Consider the following 26,221-nt stretch of genomic DNA (forward strand, 5'->3'; position numbering starts at 1 on the left):
TCTGATAGGAGATAAACTATTGTCCCTAAGTGAAATCTGTAGATATTTTGCCATTTCAGGCATAGTTTTGCTTGTTTGAGTAAACTGATTCAACACACATTAGCAAACTATTCAAGAAATAGTGTGCAATCCCTATTATTAGTACAGAAACCAGCTCTGGAAAAGCACTGGCATTCCAGAGTTAAAAATTATAAGGATATATATTGTTGGGAAGAAATTGCAGATTGACACAGACCTGTTTCTTGCTGTATCCCAGGACTTCATCAGCATCAGTAAATAATCTTTGCCTTTGTTTCTTTCAGGGCCCTCCTGGTCCAAAAGGCGAGAAGGTGAGTTGGTGTTCGGGTGATTCTTACAAGGTGACTGGAAAGCCCTCCCAGCATGAACTCAAGAGACTGTATTGATGCAGTGAAATGTTAGATTATGTAAGAGAGCTGGGTAGCACACAGATTCTGTGTTAAACCTATCATCTCATCTTTCCACTTTGCAGGGAGATCAAGGTGATCAGGGCCCTCGGGTAAGCATCTTAAAAAAATGTTCCACTTCCCCTTCGCTGAGTAGGCAATTAGTCTTTAGTGCAAAACTAAATTAAAATACACTGTCTGAGCTAATTATGCTTATTAGCTGCATTTACCCTGCATGTTGAAGTGTCTGCAGGACAGTAACGTGAGCAGGAAGTGTCTGGGAAGATTTGGGTGATTCCAAAGTGTAAAGTTTCCATTGTGGGTGGAAGCAGGTTCCACAGTGATTTTGCTCTGCTGTGTAAAACTGGCTTTCCTAACCACACCATTCAGTTTCCCCAGCAATGTGTTCATGCCATGCATGGGCTTCCACGATGCAGAGGGCCAGAGGGTTTCTAATAAATATACTTCTAGATTTCATGTAAAATGTAGCTAATATTTAGTGAATTATAAACAAATATAATGTATGCATGTATTAGCTTTTTTCCTGACATATATATATTTAATATTTTTAATAATGATAATATTATCACCTTGTAGTTACAATCCGGACAGAACATGGTTTAATTGAGGAAATGAGAAGGTTCTTTTAATTTCTAAATGTCATGTTTATTTTAACAGAGAAGTAGAGGAACACAGGAGTGAAAGTTCGAATGGATTGGCTGTGCTAATGCACTCTTCTTTACATCTGTGCTTCATTAGAAAACGCTTGGTTACATTGTTCAGATGATATAAGAACACTCTTTGGTTACATGTTTATAATTTTTCCCATAACAGTATGTTCCATGGATTACTTTCTTCTGTTAACTTTGCTAAATATTTTGAATTTGCAGCTTTATTTCATTCTACTGTTTTGTTTCATATAATTTGATTTAATTGGATTTTACATTTTTTTTCAGCAATAAGATTATCTAAAGTCACAACATGATTTTACAGCTGATTTTGATGTTCTGTTAACTGCCAGGGTGCCCTGTTATGCTTGGTGCTAGGGCTGCACATCATAAAGTCACCAGCCTGAGAGTGAACAGCTTTAAATATTATTTCAGTTGAAACTCAGTAGGAGTTGGAAAACTACTTAAATAAATAGAAAAGAAAGTAGAGAGTAACAATGACAGCTTTTTTCCTAGGTAGCTAATATACAAACTAAAGATTCTGAATAATGTAAAAATTTTCTTTTAACTTCTAAGCAAATTTAGTGTCTCTCTCATACTGGGCTATGTATTTTGTCTGGTTCTGTGCTATAGAGCTTTGCAGGGAATGTGAGGAGAGAGGAATGCAGGGGAGGAGAGCAGTGCAGTGCCTGTGGCTTAGGAGAGGATGCTCAATTCAGGTGGCATAAGACAGGCTCGAGTGCAAGTGCTCGCACTAAGTGTCCTTACAAGCAGAAGAACGCATGTTCTTACATTGACATTCACAGGCTTTAGATTCAAAAAACAGGAGGGCAAATTTGATGGCAGTATCAGAGAGGGTGCAATAACAAATATGGAAGAGCAGTGTTGTGAAGAGCATTACGTAGCTGAGGATAAGAATCTGGAATTATGACTATCAGAGAAGTTTCCAGGGAAAGCCGCCGAGGCCTGAACACTGGAGAACAAATGAAGTGGTATCAACACAAGGGAATGATGATGCAGAAATCTTGGCAAAATGTTGAAGAGATGTAGATGTAAGAACTGTTAAGTGGTTAAGCATATGTGGCTTTCAGTTCCTGGTGTGGAGGTGTTGGCAGTGCCCAAGAAGAAGATGCAGGTTTGGTCAGTGTTACTGCAATGGGACCTCTGCTACACAGAGCTTGTTGAGTCCTACTTTGCCAAGACATACTCCATATACAGGAAGGCAGTAGAGTCCTTACTGAGCCATACAAATCATGGTTATGACTGTTTGTGGGTTTGGTAAATCAAGTGCAGATAAAAAGCAGAAAATATCCAACCCGAGGAATTCTTATACAAGGACATCACGAAGTTGTATCTGCAGCAGCAGCTAGCACTTGAGACTGAATTCTGTATCTGATTACAGAAAAGGAATTCAATAAGGTCAGCAGTGGGGAGGAAGAGGTGATGATTAGCATCTTCTGGACAAGCTGAAACTTTACCAACTCCTTAGTCAATGCAGGTTGTAGTGACATACCTCCTTTTTAAGTATATGGATTGAACTTGGGAAATTTGCCCAGTGTTGTTGGTTTTCCCTTAATCTATTCTGAATGTGTTCTACAGCCTCTTCTCCTTTATTCCCCTCCATATTTCACAAGTAATAAGTACCATGAAGCCTCTGACTATTTAATGTTTCATGGTACAGCAGTTATCTCTTCTGATAACTGTCTTCAGGGTGAGTCTGCTCAACCTGCTGTGCCAGGGGATTTACAATATAATTAATAGAATTTTTATGTGTAAGCCACTCATGCACCAAATGAAACTAAACCCATTTAGTCCTGGTTGGTTACCTTTGCACACAGTTTTCCATCACTGCGTGTGTAAAATAAATGGGTTTGGAGGTAATGTCATACAATATTATTTTTGAGAAATATTGTACCTGAAAGTAACTGGGGCATGACATTAACACTTGGATGTGACAAGTTTGCAGACAGATTGAATATAATATCTAAGAGCAGTGAACGTTTTAGTGCTAATTCATCTTTTACAGGTATGGAACCTGAAGTTTCTTTGGGTTTATATTTTTACATACTGGCTTGAAACAAGCGATTAACTTAGCAAAAGGTTCCTAGTGTTCCAAGCTATGACTGAAATTTCAAAATGACACTTTTTCTTTAGAAAAGCTGCTTTCTTTCCTCTAGGCATTTTTGTAAAAGAAATCAAAATAAAATGTAAAGACTGTCCAAATCAAGATGAGACCTTAAACTTCCAAAGATCTGCTGATCAGAAAATAGAAGGATATTTGTGAAAACATTTTGCAAGAGGAAAATATATTGTTTTCTGTCCCACCCACGTTTTTTCACCATGAGATTTTTTTGAGGGATTGTTCTTTCTGAAATAATTTCAAAACCATAAAAATAGTAATCAGTTATCTCAAAATGTTGACAGTCACTGGACAAGTAGGCTATATACTGAACTGCTTTATAGTTCAGGTCTTTTTGAAAATTCATTCAGTAGAGTCATACACTAAGAACTCAGTCATGCAAATACCAGCCAGAGGTCAAGCCCTTGTATTTTTAGAATAATGTGGCTGGTTTTTGAGTGGGTTTTTCATTGTTTTTTTTTTTTTTTTCCAAGAATCTGATAAGTTTTCTTAAGTGTTCAGAAGTAGTCTGTGGATCAGTATCCTTCATTGAGCAGAGATGGCCTAAGGGTTCTAGTTCGTATTGCCACGTGGCTTGATCTACCAATGTCCATATTGTGTAGAAAATACAAGCCAAAACACATTTAGTAGTGTGAGTGGTACAGAAATTCATACCCTGAGTGGGAGTTTGAGCAGCAAGTTAATATAGCTTTTAATCACATGAGACCACCAATAAGGTAGTGATGGTGTATCCTGATCTTATTTGGAAAAATTATTTTTTTATCTCTTTATGTATTTTTATATCAGATCTCTTAATTACTCTAAAGTTCTGGTTGGCTAAGCATTTAGGTCAAATGCAGAACTAGATTTCCTTGATACCAGCATAAGAAATGGTAATAATATATCTTTTGGATGCTCTTCTTTTTGCAGAGGGCATGGCTTCATGAAATGTCCATGGAGATTTGCTTTACTGTCCTGAGCCATGAGAAAATTGAAAATGATGGACTTTAGCCTGTGGACTGTTAGAATAAATGGTGATATGAGGCTGCTCAGTTACAGTTGTTGAGCTCTAGTCCAATTTTAAAAAAAGCCTTTTAACATTTCATGATGGTAGGATTTCAAAGGGTGTATTGTCCAAGTAGAGACTGCATCTTGATAATGGAAACAGGTCTACAGAGGTGAATGTTTGGGATCCGAACAGCTAGTATGGAATGGTTTAGTGGATGTGGAGGGAAACTTTGTAATCAAGGATGAGGAAAAGGCTGAAGTACTTAATGCCTTCTTTGCCTCAGTCTTCAACAGAAAGACTGGTTGTCCCAAGGGCAACCAGCCCGCTGATCTGGCTGACAGGGATTGGGATCTGAAGAGACCCCCTACAATCCAGGAGGAAGCAGTTATTCCTGTTGTGCCACTCAGAAACTCACAAGTCTCTGGGGTCAGATGGGGTTCACATGAAGGTGCTGAGGGAGCTGGTGGAAGAGCTGGCCAGGCCACTCTCCATCATTTATCATCAGTCCTGGCCACCTGTGGGGGTCCCAGATGACTGGAGGCTGCCCAGCTACAAGAATGCTCAGAAAGAGGATCTGGAGAACTATGGGTTTGTCAGCCTGACCTCAGGGCCAGGAAAAGTTATGGAAGAGATCATGTTGGATAAGATCATGCAGCATGTACAGGACATTGAGGGGATGAGGCCCAGCCGGCATGGATTCAGGAAAAGCAGGCCCTGCTTGGCCAACCTGATATTCTTTCATGACCAGGTGACCTGCCTAGTGGATGAGGGTGGTGTTCAGTTGGAAGTTGGGCTTGATGATCTTGGAGGTATTTTCCAACTTTAGTGACTCTATGATTCTTAGTCTTTTCTCAGCCATCTGTAAATGACATAATAAATATCTTCTGTCCTTTATCTCAGATACATGAGAGATTTCTTGCTTACCAGGGCTAGAAATAATTAGCTAGAAGCGGGTTTTAAAATTGGTTTTGGGCTCGGTGAAATAGGATACCACCCAGAAGCCATACTTAAGTATTTCCACAAAATAATTTTCTACTTTAGTTACATTTAAATAAATTTTCCCATTGGCTGGGATGGCACAGAACTGATAATATCTCTTAAATATCTTAAGCAGGAAAGATGAAGTTCTAGAAAAGACAGGAACCCAGAAGTTTATTTTATTTTGTTAACCTTTATTGACTTCAAGATTAAAAACATTCCTTGAGTCTTGTTAAAACAGTTAGGTTGAGATGGAGGTATAATGTTCTTTTCTAGTTAACCCTTCTCCCTGTTTACTGTTAATATGTTTGCTACTTATTTGCTGCCTGGTATAGAGAAATCATTGCTTTGGAACTTCTACTCTTCTATGCTGACAGACTACTTCAAAATTACCTAATATTGACAAAAGAAGTCCTGGAAGCAGTCTATTTACTGAAATAACTAAATACAAACGTGTGGTTATATATAAACATGAGCTCTCTTTTCAAATTGAAGTATTGCTTCACTTGTTCTGTTATAGGCACAACCTTTATAAACTATGCCATATTAAAGGGAAATTAAAGGTTTGCAAGCAGTAAATTTTGACCTGATTTTTTTAAATTAAAATTTTAAAAAGCCTTCTTTAAATATATGTGCATTATTATTAGTTAATATGTATCTTGGAAATATATAGTAAGTATTTTGAGCCTTTTCCTGCTCCTGGTGACAATGCATGGAAAACCTGTATTCATCTCCTTAGAATCAGCACCTCAATCATAAATTAGAAAATGCTCATTACTTAATGATGATTAAACCATGACCATTAACTTTTCAACCCTCTTTAAAGCCATTCTATTTTGGGGGGTTTTGGTTTTGATTTGATTGCTGTTGTTGGGGGCTTTTTAAGAAAGGAACAGATTTGCTTCACAAAATAAATTGTAGTATATAAACTAATCTGATTTCTTGCCTTCCCCAAAAGCAAAACTCAGTTTTTTGGAGTGAGGTCAGGTTGACATTGCTAACTGTAGTTAATGTAGGTAAATCAGTTACGTTACAGGAAGATTTGTTTCCAAATGTTTCATGCTGGTAATTTTGATCCTCATTCCACATCTTGTCAAAGCAAAAATGTATAGTATTAGAGTGAAAGTATTATGTTAATTAAATACAATTTTGCATAATTTAAATTCCATTTAATGCTATGAATTTTTTCTGCACTTGATGATTCTTATGTCTAAAAGCATATTTTCTCTTTTATTGTATGTTGCATCAAGCATATAGCAGATACAGAGTGCTGCTTTAATTTCATACTTTAGCAGTGTGATTACACTCATGGTTGTTTTTTCTGTTGTTAATTGACCTGTTTAAATCAAATTGTAGATCAAGTTATATAAGCTATATCTAGCTACTGTTTCAAACTGCACTCTTAGTGGGCCACAATAAGAACATTAAAAAAGCATTAGTGATTCCTTCTGTTAACACAACTTTCACTGAAGCAGAATCATTGAGAAAACCACTGGACATCCGGTTTAATGCCAATTTGTCTGTGAGCAGTTAATTTAATTCCTAAGACTTTGTTTCCTTATCTGCCAGAAGGCAACAGGGGTATTTACCTACTCCATTCCTGGGATTAATTATCTGCACTTCACTGGCGTTGGGCCGTTGTGGCTCCCCTGTTTTCCATTAAGGCGAAACTAGGGTAACAAATTGGAGCAAGGTAACTTTGCTCTGTAACTAGGAGAGGTTAGGAAAGAACTCAGATGGTGCTGGCTGCCAACTTTGTCTAAAGCATTGGGACACTCAGACTCGAGACTCAGAGTGCCCTTTTGGCTGTGAATGACTCTCTAGGGCCAAGCTATGCCTTTGATGTTCAGCTCCTGAAGTTCCCCTGGGGAATGCAGAACAGCTGTGACACTCCAGAGAAAGTGCCACATACCTGCTCCCGAGAGGAGGATGTTGTCATTCCTGTCCTAAGAGCTGGGCAGTGCGTGTCTTTACTCTCCACCACTTGGTTTGCATCTTGCCCCTTTTTAGTAATGCCAGAGGAATGGTGAGGAAGGAAGTCTCTGTACATCCTGTTCCTTTTTCTACAGCCCTGTCCTCTGGCTGAAAATACATCATGTAGTTGTTGTATCTCTAACTACAGCTGTCACGCAGAAGTGCTGCAGCACTGAACATTTGAATTAGACAAATCTGATTGAAAACAGCTCTTAAAATAATTAATCCAGTCCTAATAAACATCAGAGAAGAAGCTTGAACGACTTACCTGAATCACATAACTGCAGCAGGTGAAAAAATTGAAGATAAACAAAAGCTAGGAGAGAAGATTTTTGTTTTGAGAACCAACTTGGTTATGGACCAGCCCATCTTGCAGTTAGCTGGATGCCTACCACCACTTTCAGTGAGAGTAGCAGGTTTGCCTTCAAGAAGGATATTTTATGGAGGTCAGGTGTGTGATCATTCATCAGAACACATAATTGAGTTGTGTAGAAAAGACATTTTGCATCACTGAAAATTCATCTAATAATAGGACAAAAATAGAGAAGTGTTGGCTTTATCCTGTTTCATTCAGTTTGAGTGCAGTGTCAGGTAGATTTCACAGAGGTCATTATAGGAAATAATGCTTTACAGTGATCTGTTTATGCTAGATCTTAAACACTGCACTTTTACTATTTTTTGCAAAGTCTGGATCATTATATAATGTATTCAAATCAGAACTCTTTGCTGAACGTTTACCTAAGTGAAAAGAAATTTCTGGATTCTTGTCTCTTGTGGTGTACTGTTTTTGTTAGCAGATTTGCTGCTGGAGAAAGGAGCAGTTATGATAAAAGGGATTATATAAGAGAGCTCCTGCTGAGAGTCGGTGGCACTGTACAGGGTGATACCAAACACTATTCCCCAGGGCAGGTACAATAATTAGCCACAGGACTGGCACTCAGTCTGAGGGATTAATTAGACATGGAGGTGGTGTTGGGGAGAGGCAGAGCAGCCATAAAGAGTGTCAGGACCGCTCTGGCCTGAAGCCTGTGTGATTTGATGTGAAATAGCAGCAGCTGGCTGTAACCTTAGGAAGTGCAAGAGAACAGCAGGTGGTAATTCCTGTCTCATTTACCATGTCTTCACAGGAACATGCAAGCTTGTGCAGCTTGGGTTTATTGGCAGGTCAGAAGGAAAATCCTAGAGAGGACTGTGACATTTACTATACTGAGCAAATGCAGTAGTCAAACTGGAGTGTGTGGAGCACAGTGTATAAAACCAGTAACACTGCTGCCTAATGTTATCATACTTGCCTCTGACAAGGTTATGATGACCTTACAATATTGACCTCATGTGGACCAATGGACAAAGCTGAGCGTACTGTGCAAAATCCAGGACAGCTAGTGGGAATTACATCCTTCAAGGCTTTGATGAATGTAACAGGAGAACTATTTCATCCAAGTAAAAAAATCAGCCAGGGGAATGTTATGATGTTCTGGCATCCCTAGATTTTCTCAATAGCCATTGTATGGGGCAAGTAGGTTTTACCTGCACTTTCAGGTGGGTAATGTTGTCCCATGGCTGTTGGCTTCCATCAGGCATTGTGTTTTGCTTGGCATTTGGGCAAAAATGGCAGTGAGGCATGCAGCAACTGTGCTAATTTAGAAATTGTAACCAGCTAGCATTTCAGGGTGAGCTTGAGGAGCTGTCAGCAGAGGAATTTAGTAGACCAGTGGTTGCTGTTGATGACTGTAGTGTTTTGTATTCTGTTAGGGCCTCCCAGGGTGTAGAACAAGAACCCTTCCTATGTGCAGTTCAAGAATCAAACCAAATAAAGAGAAAATTGAGTAACTTTGAATCCTTTGTTCAGAACAGCCTTCGATAGGGAAAAATAAAACAGATCCAGGGGATATTTGTGGCTATATTTATAGCAGAGTGACAGGAAAGGAAGAGAACTCATTTTGTGGGAAGGATAGCTCTTTTTATGCCCTTTTAGAAGCTCATCGTGTGCCAGCATTATCTTTCATGGATGCCAGAGGGTGCAAAGCCTAAAGCCTCCCACACATGCAAAAACTATGGCCCTATTGTAGTGTCTTTGCTGGGTTCCATTTAGTGTTGCCATGTTTCTGGCACTCTTCAGAGAGCAGAGAGACATGTTACTCATGGAGAGATGATCCAGGTCCAAACTGGCATTTCATGTGTCTGACTGTTAGGTCTAAGATTATGACCACTTTGGGCAAAGGAAGGAAAGCTTTATCCTACTTGGGAACAAACTGGAAGAAGTAACTAAGCTGCAGATGGAAGAATGGGAAGGACCCTTTTCTCATGTGTTGTTTATGTAGGCAAAAAACTGCAGTACTGACAGCTAATCTTGAACTTGCCTATGTGGTGTTGGGAAGCTTTGGGAATGCTGGGGCTGGACTGTGCAGTGCTGAATGTAAATAGTTCTGTGTACAGCTACACAAATCTTTCCAATGTCTTTCATTTCTTCTCAAGGAGAAAGAAAATCTTTCATGACAAACCACTGTATTTTCTGAATAAGTGCCTTTCTTAATTAGTTCTCGGTTCTCCTTCATGTTGAAAATGAAATAAATCAAAATTAATATGAGTTTAAAACATCAAATTGCTAATATTCTAATTTAGAGGTAACTGAAAATTACTGTGCTGTAATTCTAAAGGCTGATGAGTAAAATGAAGTTGTTTAAAAATGTTATGTTTATCCATTTTTTCAATAAATGTCATTTATTGCTTGCTATTCAGATTTATCTTCTTATGTAGGTTTCTTGTTTGTGCTCATTTTCATTACATGGGGGTTGTAGTTTTATCTAGAGGAGAAATGGATCATGTGCACAGCAGGGCTAATGAGTCACAGATGTAAAGATTCTGACACATTACTCTCTAATAACTTCTTTAACTTATTCCATAATAAGATAAATGCACATTCCATAATAAGATAAATGAAAACTTGATACATCTGTTTCCTAAACGATGTATCATTCCAGTCTTATCAGTGTCTCAGGAGTGAGTCCCTTTATATGTTGTGAGTTTTAGCCTTTTTTGGTTTTGTTTTCTGTTTATTTGTTTCTAAAGAGGAGATTTCAGGTCACTGAGCAATGCAGTTAGGCACACTGTGGTTCATCCCAATGAAATGGGAAAGCTGCATTTAGCCACTGGCTTTATAGGATCCACTTACAGATTCTCAGCTTCATCTCATGGATGTAGAGCAGGAATAAAAATGCTAAATGCAACTCCAAGATGCTAGTGAAGACATGTATGCATCAAAAAGTAACTCTCCCTTTTTTGTAAAGACTGGTGCAGTCTTTGTGATCCACAGGCTCTCTGGTGTGATGAACAGAGCAAGTATTTGCCACATTAAAAAAACCTACTGCAGCTGAGAGAGCTGGCAGGCTTCCCTGGCCTGTTGGTGCTCCCCAGCAGGCCAGCTGGGCTGCAAAGAGCTCATGTGCTACAGCAACATGGGCTGCACCAGCAGAACCTTCACACAGGACTCCTCAGAAGGGCCCTTGCCTGGCAGCCAGTCGGGCACAGCCTTCCCTTTAGGAGGTGCTAGGCTGGCATGGTGCAGCTCTTTGCTCCAGGAGGAGCCCCCAGAAGGGCTGTGTTGCCACCTCTACCTCATAAAGGAGGTCTGTGGGCATATAGGGGACTTAGAGCTCCCTGGATGTATTTTATTGAATTTTCCTCTGCCATTGAAAAAGCCTCTGCTTCTAACAGTGTGTGCTATGCTAAAGGCAAGGAGAGGACTTAGGGATTTCCTTCTCTTTAGGAATTCACTGCTCAACTGCATAAGGTTTTGGCTTTATCAGAAGGTTTAATTCACACCCTACAAGGCAGCTCAAGAAAGGTGTTGGACTGAAAGCAAAATTCACCCCCTTATAGTGTGACAGCAGGCCACAATCACCACACCCTTCCCTTGTTGTGCCAGTACAGTACAAATTCTGCACATCTCGGTAGAGCAGAATATGAGAAGCCATATGTGGCACATAGCAGCTGAGGGGGTAAAAATGGATAGGAAAATACTGCTGTGTGTGTCTGGAAAACTTTGACCATTATGGACTACCCAAGATCTAGCAGTAGATTTATGTTCAGTGTTCCTAGTTGTTTATGTGCTACCAATTTATGTGCTGAATGTCATATGTTAAACAGAATGTGAGGAGCAGGATATTAATTATGCAAAGCTCTTCAGAGCATACTGTCATTGCTGTCAGCTTCTGCAGCAATCCAGAGTCAAGGCTTTCCACATAGATCTCGAAGTGCTGTAGTGCATTTCCATTGAAAATGGCTCAACCATCTGGTGGCTGATAGTCTTAACAATTTTCAAATGATCATAACAATTTATCGTAACTTTAAGGAGAGACACCTTCATGGGATTGCTCCTTCTAAAATCTCTTGATATTCTCATTGTGAAGTTTCAGCTTGCGTCTGCAGTGCAGTGCAGACCTCACTCTGTTTCCCATATGACAGAGAGGCCATTTCCTGTCTGTTGGCAGTGTGGGGTGTACTAAACGTGGTGTTTGTTCTGTTTATGTGTCAGTAAACGGTCTCTGTGATGTTTGTGTTGTGCTGTTCTCGTACCATGTTGTGCTGTGTCCCTAGGGTCTGCCAGGCTTCCCCACAGTTGCTGCTCTGCACAGTAATCAGATCCTCACCGTCAAGGTTTGTGGCTGACATGTACCTGTTCAGTCAGGTCTCTCTGTATCAGCATAAAAGTGCACATGAAAAATTGTTTTTAGCATGGAATACCAGTGAATTCTTATGGTGGATCTAAGCCACTGCCTTTGCATTGATCTAAGTACTTCTGATGCAGAGCGTGGAATCAAATCTATAACTGTGTACCCCTGGAAATGCCTACATTCCCCATGGTGTTGGTCAGGATTTTATTTTCAGATGAATTTTTCCTGTTGTTCTGCTTCCCTGAGGCATACATGAGTGTGGAAAATGTCAGTGAACTCTCTACTGGTTACATGTAGAGTCAGATATTTGTGTTAGATACCAGAGGTTTAATCTGTACATCCAGATTTTTTCAAAGTGGATTTGCAAATTAAGCAGGAAACAATCTGGTCAAGCTGGACCTTCAGACCTTATAAAAATGACACCATTCTTCATGGCACGCTATGCTGGTTAGAAAATCTGACTGAAAGTTGAACTGGTGCTTTGTCTCTAGAAGCTTTGCTGAAAGAACAATATATAAAAATACTGTTTTTTAGAGCCTGGGTAATGAAAAAACTAATACAAAGGCAGAATTCTCATGCAAAATCTGGGGAAAAAACAGTTATGCATTTATGTCACATTTAAGACATACTGCTAAATCATAGCAGTATGTCTGTACAATAGAGGTAATCTTTTTCCAAAATAAAATGCACAGTTTCTTTCAGGCAGAAGCACCAGTTCATATTATAACAGCTATTACAAATCTAATGAATATGTCTTTATTTCTTTCTCGGGCCTTCTGATGTCTATTCTTCAATTCTCTCATCTCTGATCTTCAACCTTTGACCTCACCTGCCTGATCAGATGGTGTTTCCTAAAATCAATCATGGGTTTCTCTCTGCTGATCAGCAGCTCATTAAACGCCGCCTCATTAAGGTAGTGCTTCATCTCACTGGAGTCTGGTTCTTTACATTCAGTTTACTCTTTGCTGTACCTTTTTGTCAGATGCCTTCTTATAGCAGGTTGTTCACTTGAAAATGCTTTGAAATGAAGCTGCTGTTAATGGTATTAACAGTTAAAAGACTGTGGGTGGCTTTGCTAAGTGAGCCACGTTTGAGATGCCGGCAGCTTTTTTCCAGCGGTTTGCAGTGATGTGCTGGAAATAACTAAAGCACCATTTTGGGGTGTCTTTTCTTTTTTAGAGGGGAAGGTAATATGTTTTGACAACTCTCTTGAAAATTGACTTTAACAAATTAATAGGTAAAAATGAAGACAGCTAGCTAATTGTCATTATAAAACAGCCTCCCAAAACAGATGGGAAATTATGTACAACTCCATCAAGAAGCAGTTATTTTCCATGCTCAGTTTTGTAATCTATCCATGTATCATTCATGGGCTTGGAAAATTGCTGTGCAAATCTGTATATTCTCAGATGCAACTTTTCTTTCTCGCCTCAGCTTTGGTATGATTATGCAAATCATGAAGCAAACAGATGCTTATCAAAAACAGTCACTTGCTCTGGAGAACTAGATGAGTAAAATATTTCAGGACTATCCCAAATTTTGGCATATGTGCTGTGGTAAAACAAGCAGTTTAGAATCTGAACCTTCTGCTCTGTGGCTGATTGCATTGGACCTATACAAACAGTTGGTCTTCAAGGCAAAGTGCTGTTTCTGCCATAAGCAGTGAAGAAGCCACTGTCCAGTTCAGGGCAGCTTCTTCCAACCTGTCTTGCACTCTTTATAGGTGAATTGATGTGTTTTTTATGTGGTTGATGCCTCTAAAGCCAATTTTGTGATGAGTTTTTTATTGGTTTAGGGGGACCAAGGACAAGCTGGACCTCCTGGACCTCCAGGGCCACCAGGACCCAGAGGTCCCCCAGGAGACACCGGCAAAGATGGTCCTCGTGGGATGCCTGGCTTAACGGTGAGTTACTCTGCTGCTGCTTTGGTGTGCACGTTTCTCTCAAGTGTTTGCCAGCAGAGTGTCAAAGACATTTTCTGAGGTCAGATTGGCAAGTAAGACAGGAAGCTGAACCACAGTCAAGTTTCAAGGTGTACCTGAAGTCCCACACACACAGAACAAGTGTATAGAAGGGCCAGAAGTAACGCCAAGGTTCCTTGCCTCCCACCCCTGGCAGTTTCCCTACACTTTCTAAGGTTTCTCAGTCACTCACTGATGTTTAATAGCTGTGTGAGGAGAGTCTGCCCCTTTCCACGAGTAATAAATGTTTCTATTCAAACTGCAAGATAAAACTGAATTTGAGGCCTCCTAGCATAGCTTGACTTCTCACTTCTTAATGGTTTTACCTCAAAAGTCATGGAATAAAGTAATAAACTGCTAAAGCTGCCCAGGGTACGATGAAGTTGGGAGTTAGATTCTGCCATTTTTAAACAAGAAGAACAGTACCATTTTCTTTGGCTCAACCACCATATTTCATTAGAACAAGCAGCAGAATCCAGTGTATTGTGTATTGTTTGTTTTAGGCATGGGATGACTTCCACACTTTTTGAACAGATGTCTAAACACATGATTTTTATGAAAAGTATGTGTTTGTTTTTAGTTTCATATTTTGTGGCCTCCTTAATTTTTATTCCTTTGAAAGAAGTATCTCTCTTCACCATGAATGGCATTGTGTTATCAGTGTGGAAATGGAATCACAGGCAGGAGAGAGACATGAAAAATAAAATGGCACATGTGTAGATGCATACACATGTTCACATCCACGAAAAGTGAAGATTGTGGCCAGGAAGGCACATGGGGAACCAGCAAAGTGAGGACCAGCACTGGAAACAGAAACTAGTTTCTTGAAGAAAAAGCATCACTTGTTACATGAGACCAGGACAGCATAAATTTTTCCTGCAGGGCCTTTTTTGGCTAAAACTGAGAAAGAAAATACCTACACTCCTGTTCTAACCCTGTTCAGGTATTAGCTGTCTAAATGTAATATAGCATGATAATGGTAAGATGCTGTTAAAATTTTCTTGAAAATCCAGCAAAGCTGACCAGTTGAGACATCTAGGACTCTAGAGCTGCTGCTGCTGCTGTTGTTTTGTCTTTGGCTTTTTTACCACTCCTGCCCTCATAAGTTCTAGATCAAGGTTATTAAATGACATTAGAAGTCTGTAGTTCTCATGATGCTTTACTTGGGCAACCTTCCCATTTCTTGTTAGACCTATGGCACATCAGGCTCTGGGCCTCTTCTAGGTCTCCCTTGCGTTCATTTATTGTGGTTAAATGGACTGTAGTCAGCAGAGTTGGTGCTGGTTTGATCTAGTAAGGGCAAGACTGAAACCAGAATCCATTTCTGACTGCAGTGATAGTGTTGTAATAATTCACATACATAGATGGGGCTGGCAGAATCAGCTGGCCTTGCTAGTTACAGTGTGGCTGGCGTGTGGCTTTGTGCTTTTAGCAAAGGGGTCAGTAGTGTTTCTCATAACAGAAAAGCCATGCATTTTATGCAATGAGGTAATTTCATTTTATAATAGTTCTGTAATGATTTTGACTTTAGATGGCAAGAGAGAGTTTCTTTTATAGTTTTTAAGCTGTGGATATCTTAAGCCCTATAACATTATGGAAAATCACTTCATAATACTTCTTTAGAATCAGATACAAACAAGCACTCAGGTAAAATCATCCAGTTTGCTGCCCCTTGCTACTGTTCTGTACCCTCAGGTTAATGTTCCTGGTCTCAGAGTGCTTGTTCCTCCATGGCTGTGTGAAACACACTCAAATAGGAGAGCTATAAAGGGAGAACTTAGCTGAGAGGGAAGGACAGCTTTGTCTTTGAGGTAAAGACTTGTGTGGACCTGGTGAGCTGAAAACAGCAGCTGGACACCCTCCTATAGCGTCACACAGCTATAGGAGGGTGTCCTTAGAGTGACCAGTGACCATTAGGCAGGCATTGCCTCTTTTGCAGGGTTAGATAAAGTAGGGCTTCTCTTGCAGCCTGTCCTTCTCAAGCAAGAAGGTTTACAGTTGCCACTGCTGTAAGATGGTGTTTTGGGGCAGTGGCTGGCCAGGAACGTGTGCCTCCATGGCTTCTTTCTCCCAGCTGTCCTTGGTGTGCTTGCAGATGCTGCCTGTTTGCTTCTGAGTGCAGTACATGCATAGCCAGAGAAGCAGCTCTGATTCTTTTCAGTTGCCAGGAAAAACGACATCAGAACAGCTCTCATCAATTTTATGACAGGCTTTCTTTTATGACAAAGCTGCTAAGAAGACCCTGCAGCTGTGCTGATACGGTAGTGCATGGACTGCCCTGTGCTCCGTTGGGTTTTCAAGGGAGTGATGTATAAACCAGACCACTAAAATGATAGGAGCTCTGGGTTTTTTGGATGGGTATTTTTAGCCCATATTGTATGACTGATATGTTTTACTGTATATGTGTTCATATGGGAAGAAAGGGGAGAAGATAAATTCTGACTGCATGTAGAGTTGTGCCCACAGAAAAAGAATACATTGGGGAAATGATGGGTTACCATTTTGAAAGCCAGTCCAGGTATTTAACAGCTGAGTAATTGTTTCATGGCTTCAGAATACCAATATGCATGGTTTTATGGAACATGGTAATTGACAACATTAAGTTCTGCCTGCTGACTGAGGTGATGATACAGACCAGTAATCTTGGAATGAATATATAAACTGTGGGATATAGCACATATGTGAAAATAACCTTTCTATTGTCCTTTAGCACAGTGGAATGGAATACTATGTTTGGAACCAAGGTCAGAGTCAGAACACCAGTACTTATCTCTTGACTTGAGAACTATATCATTACATGATTGTGAAGTAGTACTTCTTAAGATGTCTATGATTTGGACTACCAGGTTAAAAAGCAAAAAATAAATATATTTAATGTGTAGTAAGCTGCCATACCTGTTTTAAGATTGAAATTTTTAAGATATTTTATTACTAGATAGAAAACTGGATTCAAGATGTGTTGCTGAAATAATTTACTCTTTTTTTTTATTTGAAGGGTGAGCCAGGAAAACCAGGAGAGCAAGGATTGACAGTAAGTGTCCTTCCAGTTTTCTAAGAAAGTACAATATGACATACACCTATTAAAATGAGAAATTCCAAAAAGCTTTATGGCTGTGTATTTCCTGATCTTCCTTATGTCACTGGCTATTTGAGACCTTATTTTTGAAGAAAACACAAGAAAGAAAATGTCCTCTGTTTAAATACAGCCACCTGTCCCATATGGCCAACTTCTTTAAGCTTGGAGAAGCAGAAGGAAATAAACCAGCTAAGGTCACAGTAAAACAAAAAAGAACCAAGCCAGGGTTTCCCAATTCCTGGCCCCCTCTTCACACTGGCTCTGAAGCTGAGCTGTTTATACCTTGAGACCATTGAGCAGCACAGGAACCATCTGCATGTTTTACAGGCCAAACTTCAGGCAGTCTCTGTGGCAAGAGCTCTGGACCTTTGCCTGACAGAACAGTGAAGAGACAGCACTGAAACTGTCAGAAAGTCCTTCTGTTCTGAGGTTTCATTTTTTTCCTCTGTGTGTGTCAAATACTTCCGATTCATTTGGAATTAAATTGAAGCTCCACTGGTTGTAAATCATCTTTAGCCACAGGTTATGGCATCATAAGTTTCTACCTGTCACATATTCCCAGAATGGTGGAACATACAGTGCTTCTTCTCCCTTAAGATCTCTCTTAACATGGTCATTTTTATTTTTATGAGAGATGACAGATTGTAGCTTGGGGCATGTGGTTTTGATTCCTGAGTGCTTCTGAGGAGGAGGATTATCAGTAATAATCAGCTCAACAATCAGTGCAGATATGATTGCTATCTGAAATTGTGAGGATTTAAACAGGTGTGATGATATTTTATCTTGACAAATTGCAAAATATTTTCAATTGACAAAAGCCAGTATCTCTTGAAAGAAAAAAAAAAGAAGATTCTGAGACTTGGAACTGTCTGCCGTGATCAGGTAGTTGAAGTCCTGTACTTTTTCATTTTGCAGTAATGATTTATTAATTTTAAAATCAAAGCCTCCCAAATGTACTACCTCATGTTTTAGCCTGCTGCTGGGCTCTTTTTTACTCTGTTTTTTTAGTTTCTGAGTGCCTCTGAAGAATAGATACAATAGCTAAGAATGGAACTTTTTGGTTTGTTTCCTTGTATTTGGAACATTCTCCAATTTGACCACTGGACAGAACTCACTCAGCTTCTGCATAAGTGTCCTTCTATTGAACACCAGATCTGCAGAGTCTCAGGATCCTTGATAGCTTTTAATCCATCACCTTTTAGTCCCCATGTTCAGAGCATTCCCACTGCTTTAACGTAACCATCTGTGTGTAAGAACTAAAAAATACTACTACTATGTTTCTCTAAATGCAGATATGTTTAGATAGGAAGAAAAGGTGTTTAAAAATAAAATCAGCACGTTTGAGTTGGAGAAAGATCCCAGATAACATGAATTTCCAGCTCCAAATGTCTGCTTCAAAAGTCAGTCTGACAGTTTTAATGTTAGGTTATGTATAGATCAAGTTAAAAGCATCAGTGTCAGGAAGGTAATTAGTTTCTTTTTATTCTTCTTGGTGCTTCTGACATCCTCTTTATGCCAGTACAGATTTGCAGACTTCTCTTCCCTGTGGAAAATGTTACAATTATTCAGGGACTGTTCAGCTGTTTCTGACAACTTCCATCATGCATTTCATGTATTTCCATATTGGAAATTCAGATACACTGCTCCAGGAATGGCTGATTTCCCAACAGGTATGTTAAAAGATTGCATTGCTAGAAAAAATAGTATATTATGTGGTGAGGAGCACAGGCTTTTTCCTGCCTGAGTTTCTTTTTGTGCATTTTTCACCTATTAACTTTTCAAAGTAAAGGAAAATGGGGATCTCTGCCCAGAGGAGCTTCTGTGTTATTTCTGCAGGAATTCTTTTGTAAGGACTTGCCTTTGTTTCACCCCAAGAGTCTCCAGTCTGAGTTATCTTTCTGTTTTAATTCTTAATGAAATTGAAACTTGGAATTCAATGAGTTCCAAAAAGTACTACCAGTCCTGTCTCCCAAAATTCCATTTGTTGGAGTGTGCTGTGGTTTCCTGTTTGCCCACCTGTCCAAGGCCCTTTCCAGCAAGAAGCAAGTACTATGGCATATATTCTGATTCTTCCTCCAAGATAGAGGTGGGATGCTGCCAAGAAGGGCACTGAATGCTGCAAGGGGATCCATACAGTTTGGGTGACATGCTGAAGGCTGTGGAAGATGCAGGCTGTTTATGGCCCATAGGGTCACACTCTCTGAGGCTTTAAATCCCATGCTGCTGTTCAAGTTAAGGATAGCAGCAAGCCTGGCCTCTGGATTATAATAATGGGGACAGAACATTTTTCTCTACAAAAGCATTTTTTACACCTGTATTTGGTAGCATGCCTTGGTATTTCTAGATGAATGAACATGGCATTGAAGAGCTGGAAATTTTTATGTGAACCTGTGAACCAACAAAGGAATAGCTTGAAATTACTTAGTTTTCTATTTTCCCATGAAAGAAGTGGAATAAATTTCTTCAAAACACCAGGATATGGCCACAGAAATAGGTAGCAGTGTTTTCCAGCTTGTTCCTCAGGATGTACCACGAGCCTGTGACACACACTGAGTAATGAGTGACCTACTGTATGAATCAATACTTAGAGGTAACCAGGGCAACCAGGAAGCCTCAGCTGAAATGCAAGGAGCAGATTTATTTCATCACCTTGCTGACAACACCAGGCAGTGGAGACACAGAGACCCAGCTCTGTTAGGCTCAGTTTATCCTAGTGCACAGAAAGGATGGGGTGGGGCTGCTGCTGGCCCCAATATATCAAAGATTTCCTGCAGGAGCAGTGTATCACAAGGCTGTGCTTCTATGCTTATTCCTTCTCCCAGCAGAAAGAGGGCTCAGGCATGTCTGTGACAGGGCGTTGTCTCCACACAGGAATTCTGCTTCTCAAAACTGGCAGAGGATGAACAACAGCAGACATAATAACTGGAGTTTCCCCACACCAAAATTCTTAGTGTTCCCAGCTGCAAGGTCGTTTAGAGTGAAATTATTTAGTCCTTAAAAATTTTGTGGGTTTAACCCTTTCCTCTCAACACCTGCAACAATGTGTACCTTGATTTACAGAAAGTTGAAATTATTTTAATGCATTTGGAATTCTGGGAATGTTCATGTTCTTTCAGTGAAACAGAAAATCAAGTGACTCTTGTGAAAAGATGACAATTTGCTGCAACTGAGAATCTGCTGTCATGTTTTTTTCATATTTAATGAAGTTCTGTGTCAGTAAATAAAAAAGAAAATGATGTTTTGAGGTGATGTTTTGAGAGAGGGCAGTAATAACTTTTCTCCCTCTCAGACAGGAGAGTTTTGCTTAGACCATACACAGAGAATGACAGTGTTTGAGTTCTCTGACATGAGTTCTGCTTTGGCTCAAGAGAGTTCATCTTTGAGACAAGGAATGACCTTATTTTTCCCTATTTCCATTGCAAAAAAAAAAAAAAAAAAAAGTGTGGGTAATGGCATAGTGGTGGGACAATTTAGCATGTGGGAGATTCTGTTGTTTCTTACAGGAATCTCTGTTAAAAATCATTCCAGATGGTTCTTGTGCCAGCATGCTTCTTTTGCTGGTCTGTCCTTGTAGTTGAGATGTTTGGGAGAACTCTTTGCAAGGGTTTTTTGACTCTGTATGTTGCTGTGTCAGGAAGAATATGTTTGCTCTTTGAGCCAAGGAATTTCAGTTTCTTTTTAGGTGAGATGGAGGTTTAGGTTATAAAGATGTGACTGCATGCCTCTTTAATGTTAGAAGAGAATGAAAGAATGACTTGCAGTTGAAATTTTTGTCTGGTTTCCATGACATTGGAAAGCCCTGCAGATGTACTTTCTTCAAGAGTTGAAGGTATCATTGCTCTGTGCAGAAAGGATTAAGAGAATTCAGGGGGAGGCCAAGCAGTGGGGTGACCAAAGGGATTAGGTTTTGAAATATTATGTGGAACTAGAAAAATGTGTGCTACTCAAGAGAGAAGGGCAGTAGTTTCTGTAGCTTTTCAACCTTTTCATTTAAACTTGTGTCCTGCCTCTCATAATTCATCCTGCTTTCCCTGCCATTTGTCTGCAGTTCTTGGTGATAAGGACTCTTAAGTACCATGGAAGAGTTTTTCCAGTTTATTTTCTCATTTTCAGAGTGAATAATAGATGGATTTGTGATTCCTTTCTACCCAAGAGTTAGGATTTCTGGTTGCAGACTATTCATGAGAAGTTAGAGTCAGTGATGGAAAATATTAAAGGCTGACACTGGCAGATAGACATGTTCAGATTCATAAACTGCAGTGGAATAGAAGGCATGCATGGGATGATTTTGTTCCTAATTTCCATTTAGGGGATCTTTTTTGTGCTTTTATGTGTAAAGTATTTTAAACTAGTTCATATTAATAAAAATCTGGAATATTAAAATATGCTAAGTTTTCAGCTCCTTTTTTCAAAAGTAAATTTAAGCATGTTTAGTGTACAACCACATTTGTCAGTGAAAGAAAACCTCAGTGTATTATTTTCTTCCCCAAAATGGGCCTTAAAGACATATAAGTAATTTTGCATATGTTTTACATGAACAGAACACTCTAGAATAACCAGAGAACTCAGATAAAGGTGCCTCTTTGCAAAAGAAATCTACACTATGATTATTAACCCAAATGCAAAATCCCTCTGCTTTAAGATACATTGTTTTCCAAAGTAGTACTTTTGTGCTTACACAGACTTGCTGGGCATCTGTTAAAGAAAGTAAAACATAATGTTATTGCTTTCACTGGTTATTCAGAAAAAGGAGGATGTTCTTCCAAAGGACATTGCCATATTTGTGAAAGACAGTGGAAAAGTATAACCTTGCAGTTAAGTCTGTAGAATGTCACAGCTTTAAAATGAATTAATACTATTTTTCATCTTAGGTAAAAATGAACTCTCAGGGACCAGGCAGAATTGTCTGGGAAGTTCTGCTGGTTTCAATCCAGCCTTTCAGGCCAATGGTCAAGGCCAGATTCTCAGCTGCTGGGAATCTTCATAGCTCCTCTGGGAAGCTACTAATTGTGATTTTGTTTTCAATGGCCAGAGTTCTGTAGGCGCCTTCTTTGTTTTATTCTGGTAGCATGTTCATAGTAAATTTTATAAGGTGTTGTTCTTAAGCTGTTTAGCTGCAAAAGTTTATGAGAACTAGTAGATGAAATGGAAATTCTCAGCCTGTGCTTTTCACTGCAACTATTCCTTTTTTTTCACCAGTACAGTTGCACTTGGGCTTAACTTGCTGGAGATCTCAGGGAAGAGAGTCAGGCATTTTGTAACCTCTGCACTTTGGTGATGGCTGCCACAACAATGACTAGAAGAATGAAGATAAGAAGCTCTTCTTGAGCACTAAGTAACTGCAGCACTTTCCATCAATTAAGGCAGATAGCATGGGAGGGGGTCACTCCTTTTTAAGAAGTTATAAGAAATTTTTCATCATAGTTAATCTCTTTTCTTAACTAATCATTCTTATATCTAGGTGATGCATCAATATTACAGTACTGAAAATTTCAATACTAGCATTCTAGGAACTGTAATCTTTATGAAACACTCCTCAACCATGCAGGTACATATTTTCAGAGTTTTACACAAAGGAAATGGGATCCAGACAAAGGCTCCACTGAAGTGCAGATTAATGCTTTGTATGAAACATGTGCTTTGTCTTCATGTATATTTGTAGTTCTGGTTTCCATTTTCAGTTCTTTATGCCATTAGACTGGTGAGAAATTGGTGTGTGGGGAAAAAGGAAGGGATCATCCCCCTCTACTTGGCACTGGTGAGGCCATACCCAGAGTGCTGTGTCTAGTTCTGGGCCAGTCACTCCAGGGAGGACACTGAGGCACTGTAGAGTGTCCAGAGAAGGGCAGTGGAGCTGCTGAAGGGTCTGGAGCACAGGTCCTGTGAGGAGCAGCTGAAGGAGCTGGGGCTGTTTTGCCTGGAGAAAAGGAGGCTTACTGGGGGACAACCTTCTTGTTGTCTTCAGCTACCTGAAAAGGAGGCTGCAGCCAGCTGGGGTTTGATCTCTTCTCCCAAGTAACAGGTGATAGGACAAGAGGAAAGTGCCTCAAGTTGCATTAGTGGAGATTTAGATTGGCTATTACAAAAAATTTCTTCATGGAAAGAGTTGTCAAGCATTGGACCAGGCTGCCCAGGGAAGTGGTTGAATCACCAACCCTGGAGTTATTTAGGATGTTCACAGATGTGGCAGTCAGGGACATGGCTTTGTGGTGGACTTGGCAGTGTTAGGTGAACACTTGGGCTCAATGATCTCATACATATTTTCCAATCAAAACGATTCCATGATTCTGTTCTAAGTGTTTAATGATTCTTACAGGCAGCAAAGGGAAAATCTCTGTTCTCAGGAACAGTCCTGGAACTTTTTTTGTTTCATAGAAATACAGACACAATACTTCCCAGAGGTATTCTGGTTACAAAGAGCTTTTACTTTCATAGAAGGTATGGAAGTAAAAAAAATTCTTCTGGTTGTTTTGTTGCTCTTCAGTTCTGGTTTTTGGGGTTTTCTTGTTTGCAAGGCTTTGGAATAAGAGAGTTTTTGTATGACAGTGTATTGCACCATTGTGACCTATTTTGCTGTAAAACTTACTCTGTGTACAAAACCATTCATGTTTTCATTATGTTTTTGTTAGGCATTTTCATTTGGTGTTTTTGCTCATTGTCTGTGAACTCTAGCACCTTGTAAAATAAATCATTATTCCTGCCCCAGACCTGCAAATTGAAAATGCCCCAACTTTTTAATTCATACATTTCTTTAAACATTAAGCAACGGAGTCTCCAGAAATTGAATACAAAAGGTTGCTAATGTATCACACCCTGAATTACTGTCTCTCTCTCTCTCCTTGAAACTGCAGCTTTAACCTTTATAGGACAGTATTTTCTTATTTTCCATCTTGCTAAAACACAGGGAACATATGAAGTGTAGAAAGAACATATAACTCTAGCATTAGAAAGGAGATGTAGTAAGAATGCTGGACCCCAAACTTTGTTTTACTACACTTAGGTAAATCTTTTCAGTTGGATTTGATTTTAGGAGGGGTGAGGGTGGGTTGGGGTTTGTTTGCTTGTTTGTCGGGGTTTTTGTTAGTTTTTGGTGTATTTTATTTTGTGGGGTTTTTTTTTGTTTTAATTTATTCTGAATAGTTACTTGTTAAGGACCAACTGAAATGTCCAACTTCTTTCAATTATTTCTATAATGCAAAGACTTGACATGCTACAATATCTGGAGCTTTGGTTTGATTTCCAAAAACAGTGATTTAAGAATGGCAGGTCACAGTGGAAATATTTTACCTTTTAAAAAAACACAATTGCATAGAAGACTTTTGTATACATTTATGTTTATCCTTAGTTACCCAGTTTTCCAAGTGTTTAGGTATTATCAATAATTCTCCTTCTCCAGAGAAGCACAGAGGGCAGTTGAATTTCTTTGGAGCAGCATACCTTATTTTTCATCCTCCTACTGTGGAGTTACTTGAACGAGAACCAAATTCAGTGAAGTCCTGCAATGGGTTGTCTCAGCTGCCTAGCTGGTTTACTCAATTGGACATGATGGCAAAGGGCTCTTCTGAAATGTTCATGATGGCTGAAAGAGCAAGAACTATATTTTATTTTCATTATTTTTAGTTATCTTCCTATTCTGGGCTATTCAAGACTTCTTGCAACCAAAATTTTCAGCCTTCTCAATTGAGGTTCCTCTGTGAATATGTGTCAATTTGAGGAAATGTGGCATAATCCTAGAAAACACTGAGCAGTCGCTTCATCTGAACCGTTTTCACAAGGTTTCTTTGGAATTCTTTGGAATTCTAAATGCTCTTTATAAAAAGAGCTTTTTGACATCAGTTGCCAGTGTTTAAGGAGTTGATTCTAAGCATCCCATTGTGGAAACTGGGAGCTTTCAATGATGCAGGCAAAAGTCAAATATTTGCTATCAACATAATCTGTCATTGATCAATGACAGGTATCATATATATGTATAGGTAGTTAGGAGGTGAAAGAATTCTGTACTTCTGGGATTGTTTTGTTTTCTTGATCAGCCAATGGTTTTAAAGAGTTGTGTGGTTCTGTTTTGCCTCCATCATACACCAGATATGTTGGTGGCAGAGGGGCAGTATGTTACATGTGGTGGAGATGGAGCCTGCAGCTGGTGGGGATTCCAGCAGGTTCTGTGTGTGTGTGTGTGGGGTCAGTGCAGAGCCAAGGCTTTGGGCTTGGGGGAATGAGGTGGGGATCTGTGGCAGCAGCTCTGCACTGCCTGCCAACACCCACGGGCAGAATATCTGTCCAGGGGGAAGCTTAGCTGAGCCTGCAATTGCAAAGCATCCCTTTGGATGTGCTGGAGCAAACAGCAGGGCTGGGATATTGCTGCAGCTGTTACAGAGCACAGAGCAGCTGAAGGAAAACAGTGAAAAACATCAAAACAAATATCCTGAGGAATTGTTTGGAAGCTTTCACATATTTTTTGTCTTCTGCTCCTGTCTCCAGACCTGCATAGAGATTCTGATTGCTGGTCTTACTGTCTGTTCATCAACTGGGGATGCTCCCCAGTTCAGTAGAATCATATGGGGGAAAAATCCACATGTTCAGATGGAATTTTCTACATTCATTATTCTAAACGCTGTCACTGATTTCTCTGGAAATAAGCCAAAGCACCTTGTTGGTTTGGGATTTTTTGGTGTGATTTTTTTTTGTTTTGTTTTGTTTTTTGGTTTCGTTTTCTGTTTTGTTTTGGTTTTTTGTTTTATTTTTTTTATTTTATATTTTTTTCTTCTTACCATATTTTATTTACCTGCTTGTTTCTGTTTCTCCAGTGTCATTCTGTGCCTTGGTCAGAGATTTTAGGTAATTCTAGAAAAATAAGCACCATTCTGAGGTGTTCTGCAGGTGTTTTTTGTTTGTTTTTTTTTAAGAAGTTTTCTGTTAGTAACCTAATTTCACATTTTCAGTTAAATGGCTGCTGGCTTATGAGGGGGAGGGACGAGAGCTGTCAGTGAATGAGCTGTTAAGTTTCCAATGACTTTGAGCTTCTTTCCCAATGCTAGAGAGCAGTGCTTTAAAGAAAAACTGTTTCTATTCAGGTATGTTTTGCAGTCATAACATTCTAAGGATAAGAAGGACTTATTATTCTATGTAAATTGTGAAATGTATCAATTTAGATAAGCTTTTATTTGAAATTGTTTTTTCAGTCAATACCATACAATTTCTGAAGGTTTCTGTGCTGTTGGGGACTGTTCATGTCATCCAGTGGCTCAGTGACTGTGAAACACCAGAGCTACTTCCAGTCTGAGTAAAGGCTTAAGTACCAGAAATGGAAAGCTTCTAATTGCATAAGATATTTATTGATAAGTAACTGCTGCATCTTTTCTC

General features: G+C 39.5%; 1 protein-coding gene across 1 annotated transcript in view; it reads left to right on the forward strand.

Moving 5' to 3' along the window:
- Positions 1-26,221, forward strand: part of COL25A1 (collagen type XXV alpha 1 chain) — a 298,979-nt gene that overhangs the window by 195,585 nt on the left and 77,173 nt on the right. The window contains exons 6-10 of the mRNA XM_036381685.2: positions 303-329; positions 491-517; positions 12,667-12,738; positions 13,621-13,728; positions 16,781-16,816. Of these exons, the coding sequence (XP_036237578.1) occupies positions 303-329; positions 491-517; positions 12,667-12,738; positions 13,621-13,728; positions 16,781-16,816 (270 nt within the window). The remainder of the gene's footprint in view (positions 1-302; positions 330-490; positions 518-12,666; positions 12,739-13,620; positions 13,729-16,780; positions 16,817-26,221) is intronic.

The sequence above is a fragment of the Molothrus ater genome, chromosome 4 (genome assembly GCF_012460135.2).
Source record: "Molothrus ater isolate BHLD 08-10-18 breed brown headed cowbird chromosome 4, BPBGC_Mater_1.1, whole genome shotgun sequence".
NCBI lineage: Eukaryota > Metazoa > Chordata > Aves > Passeriformes > Icteridae > Molothrus > Molothrus ater.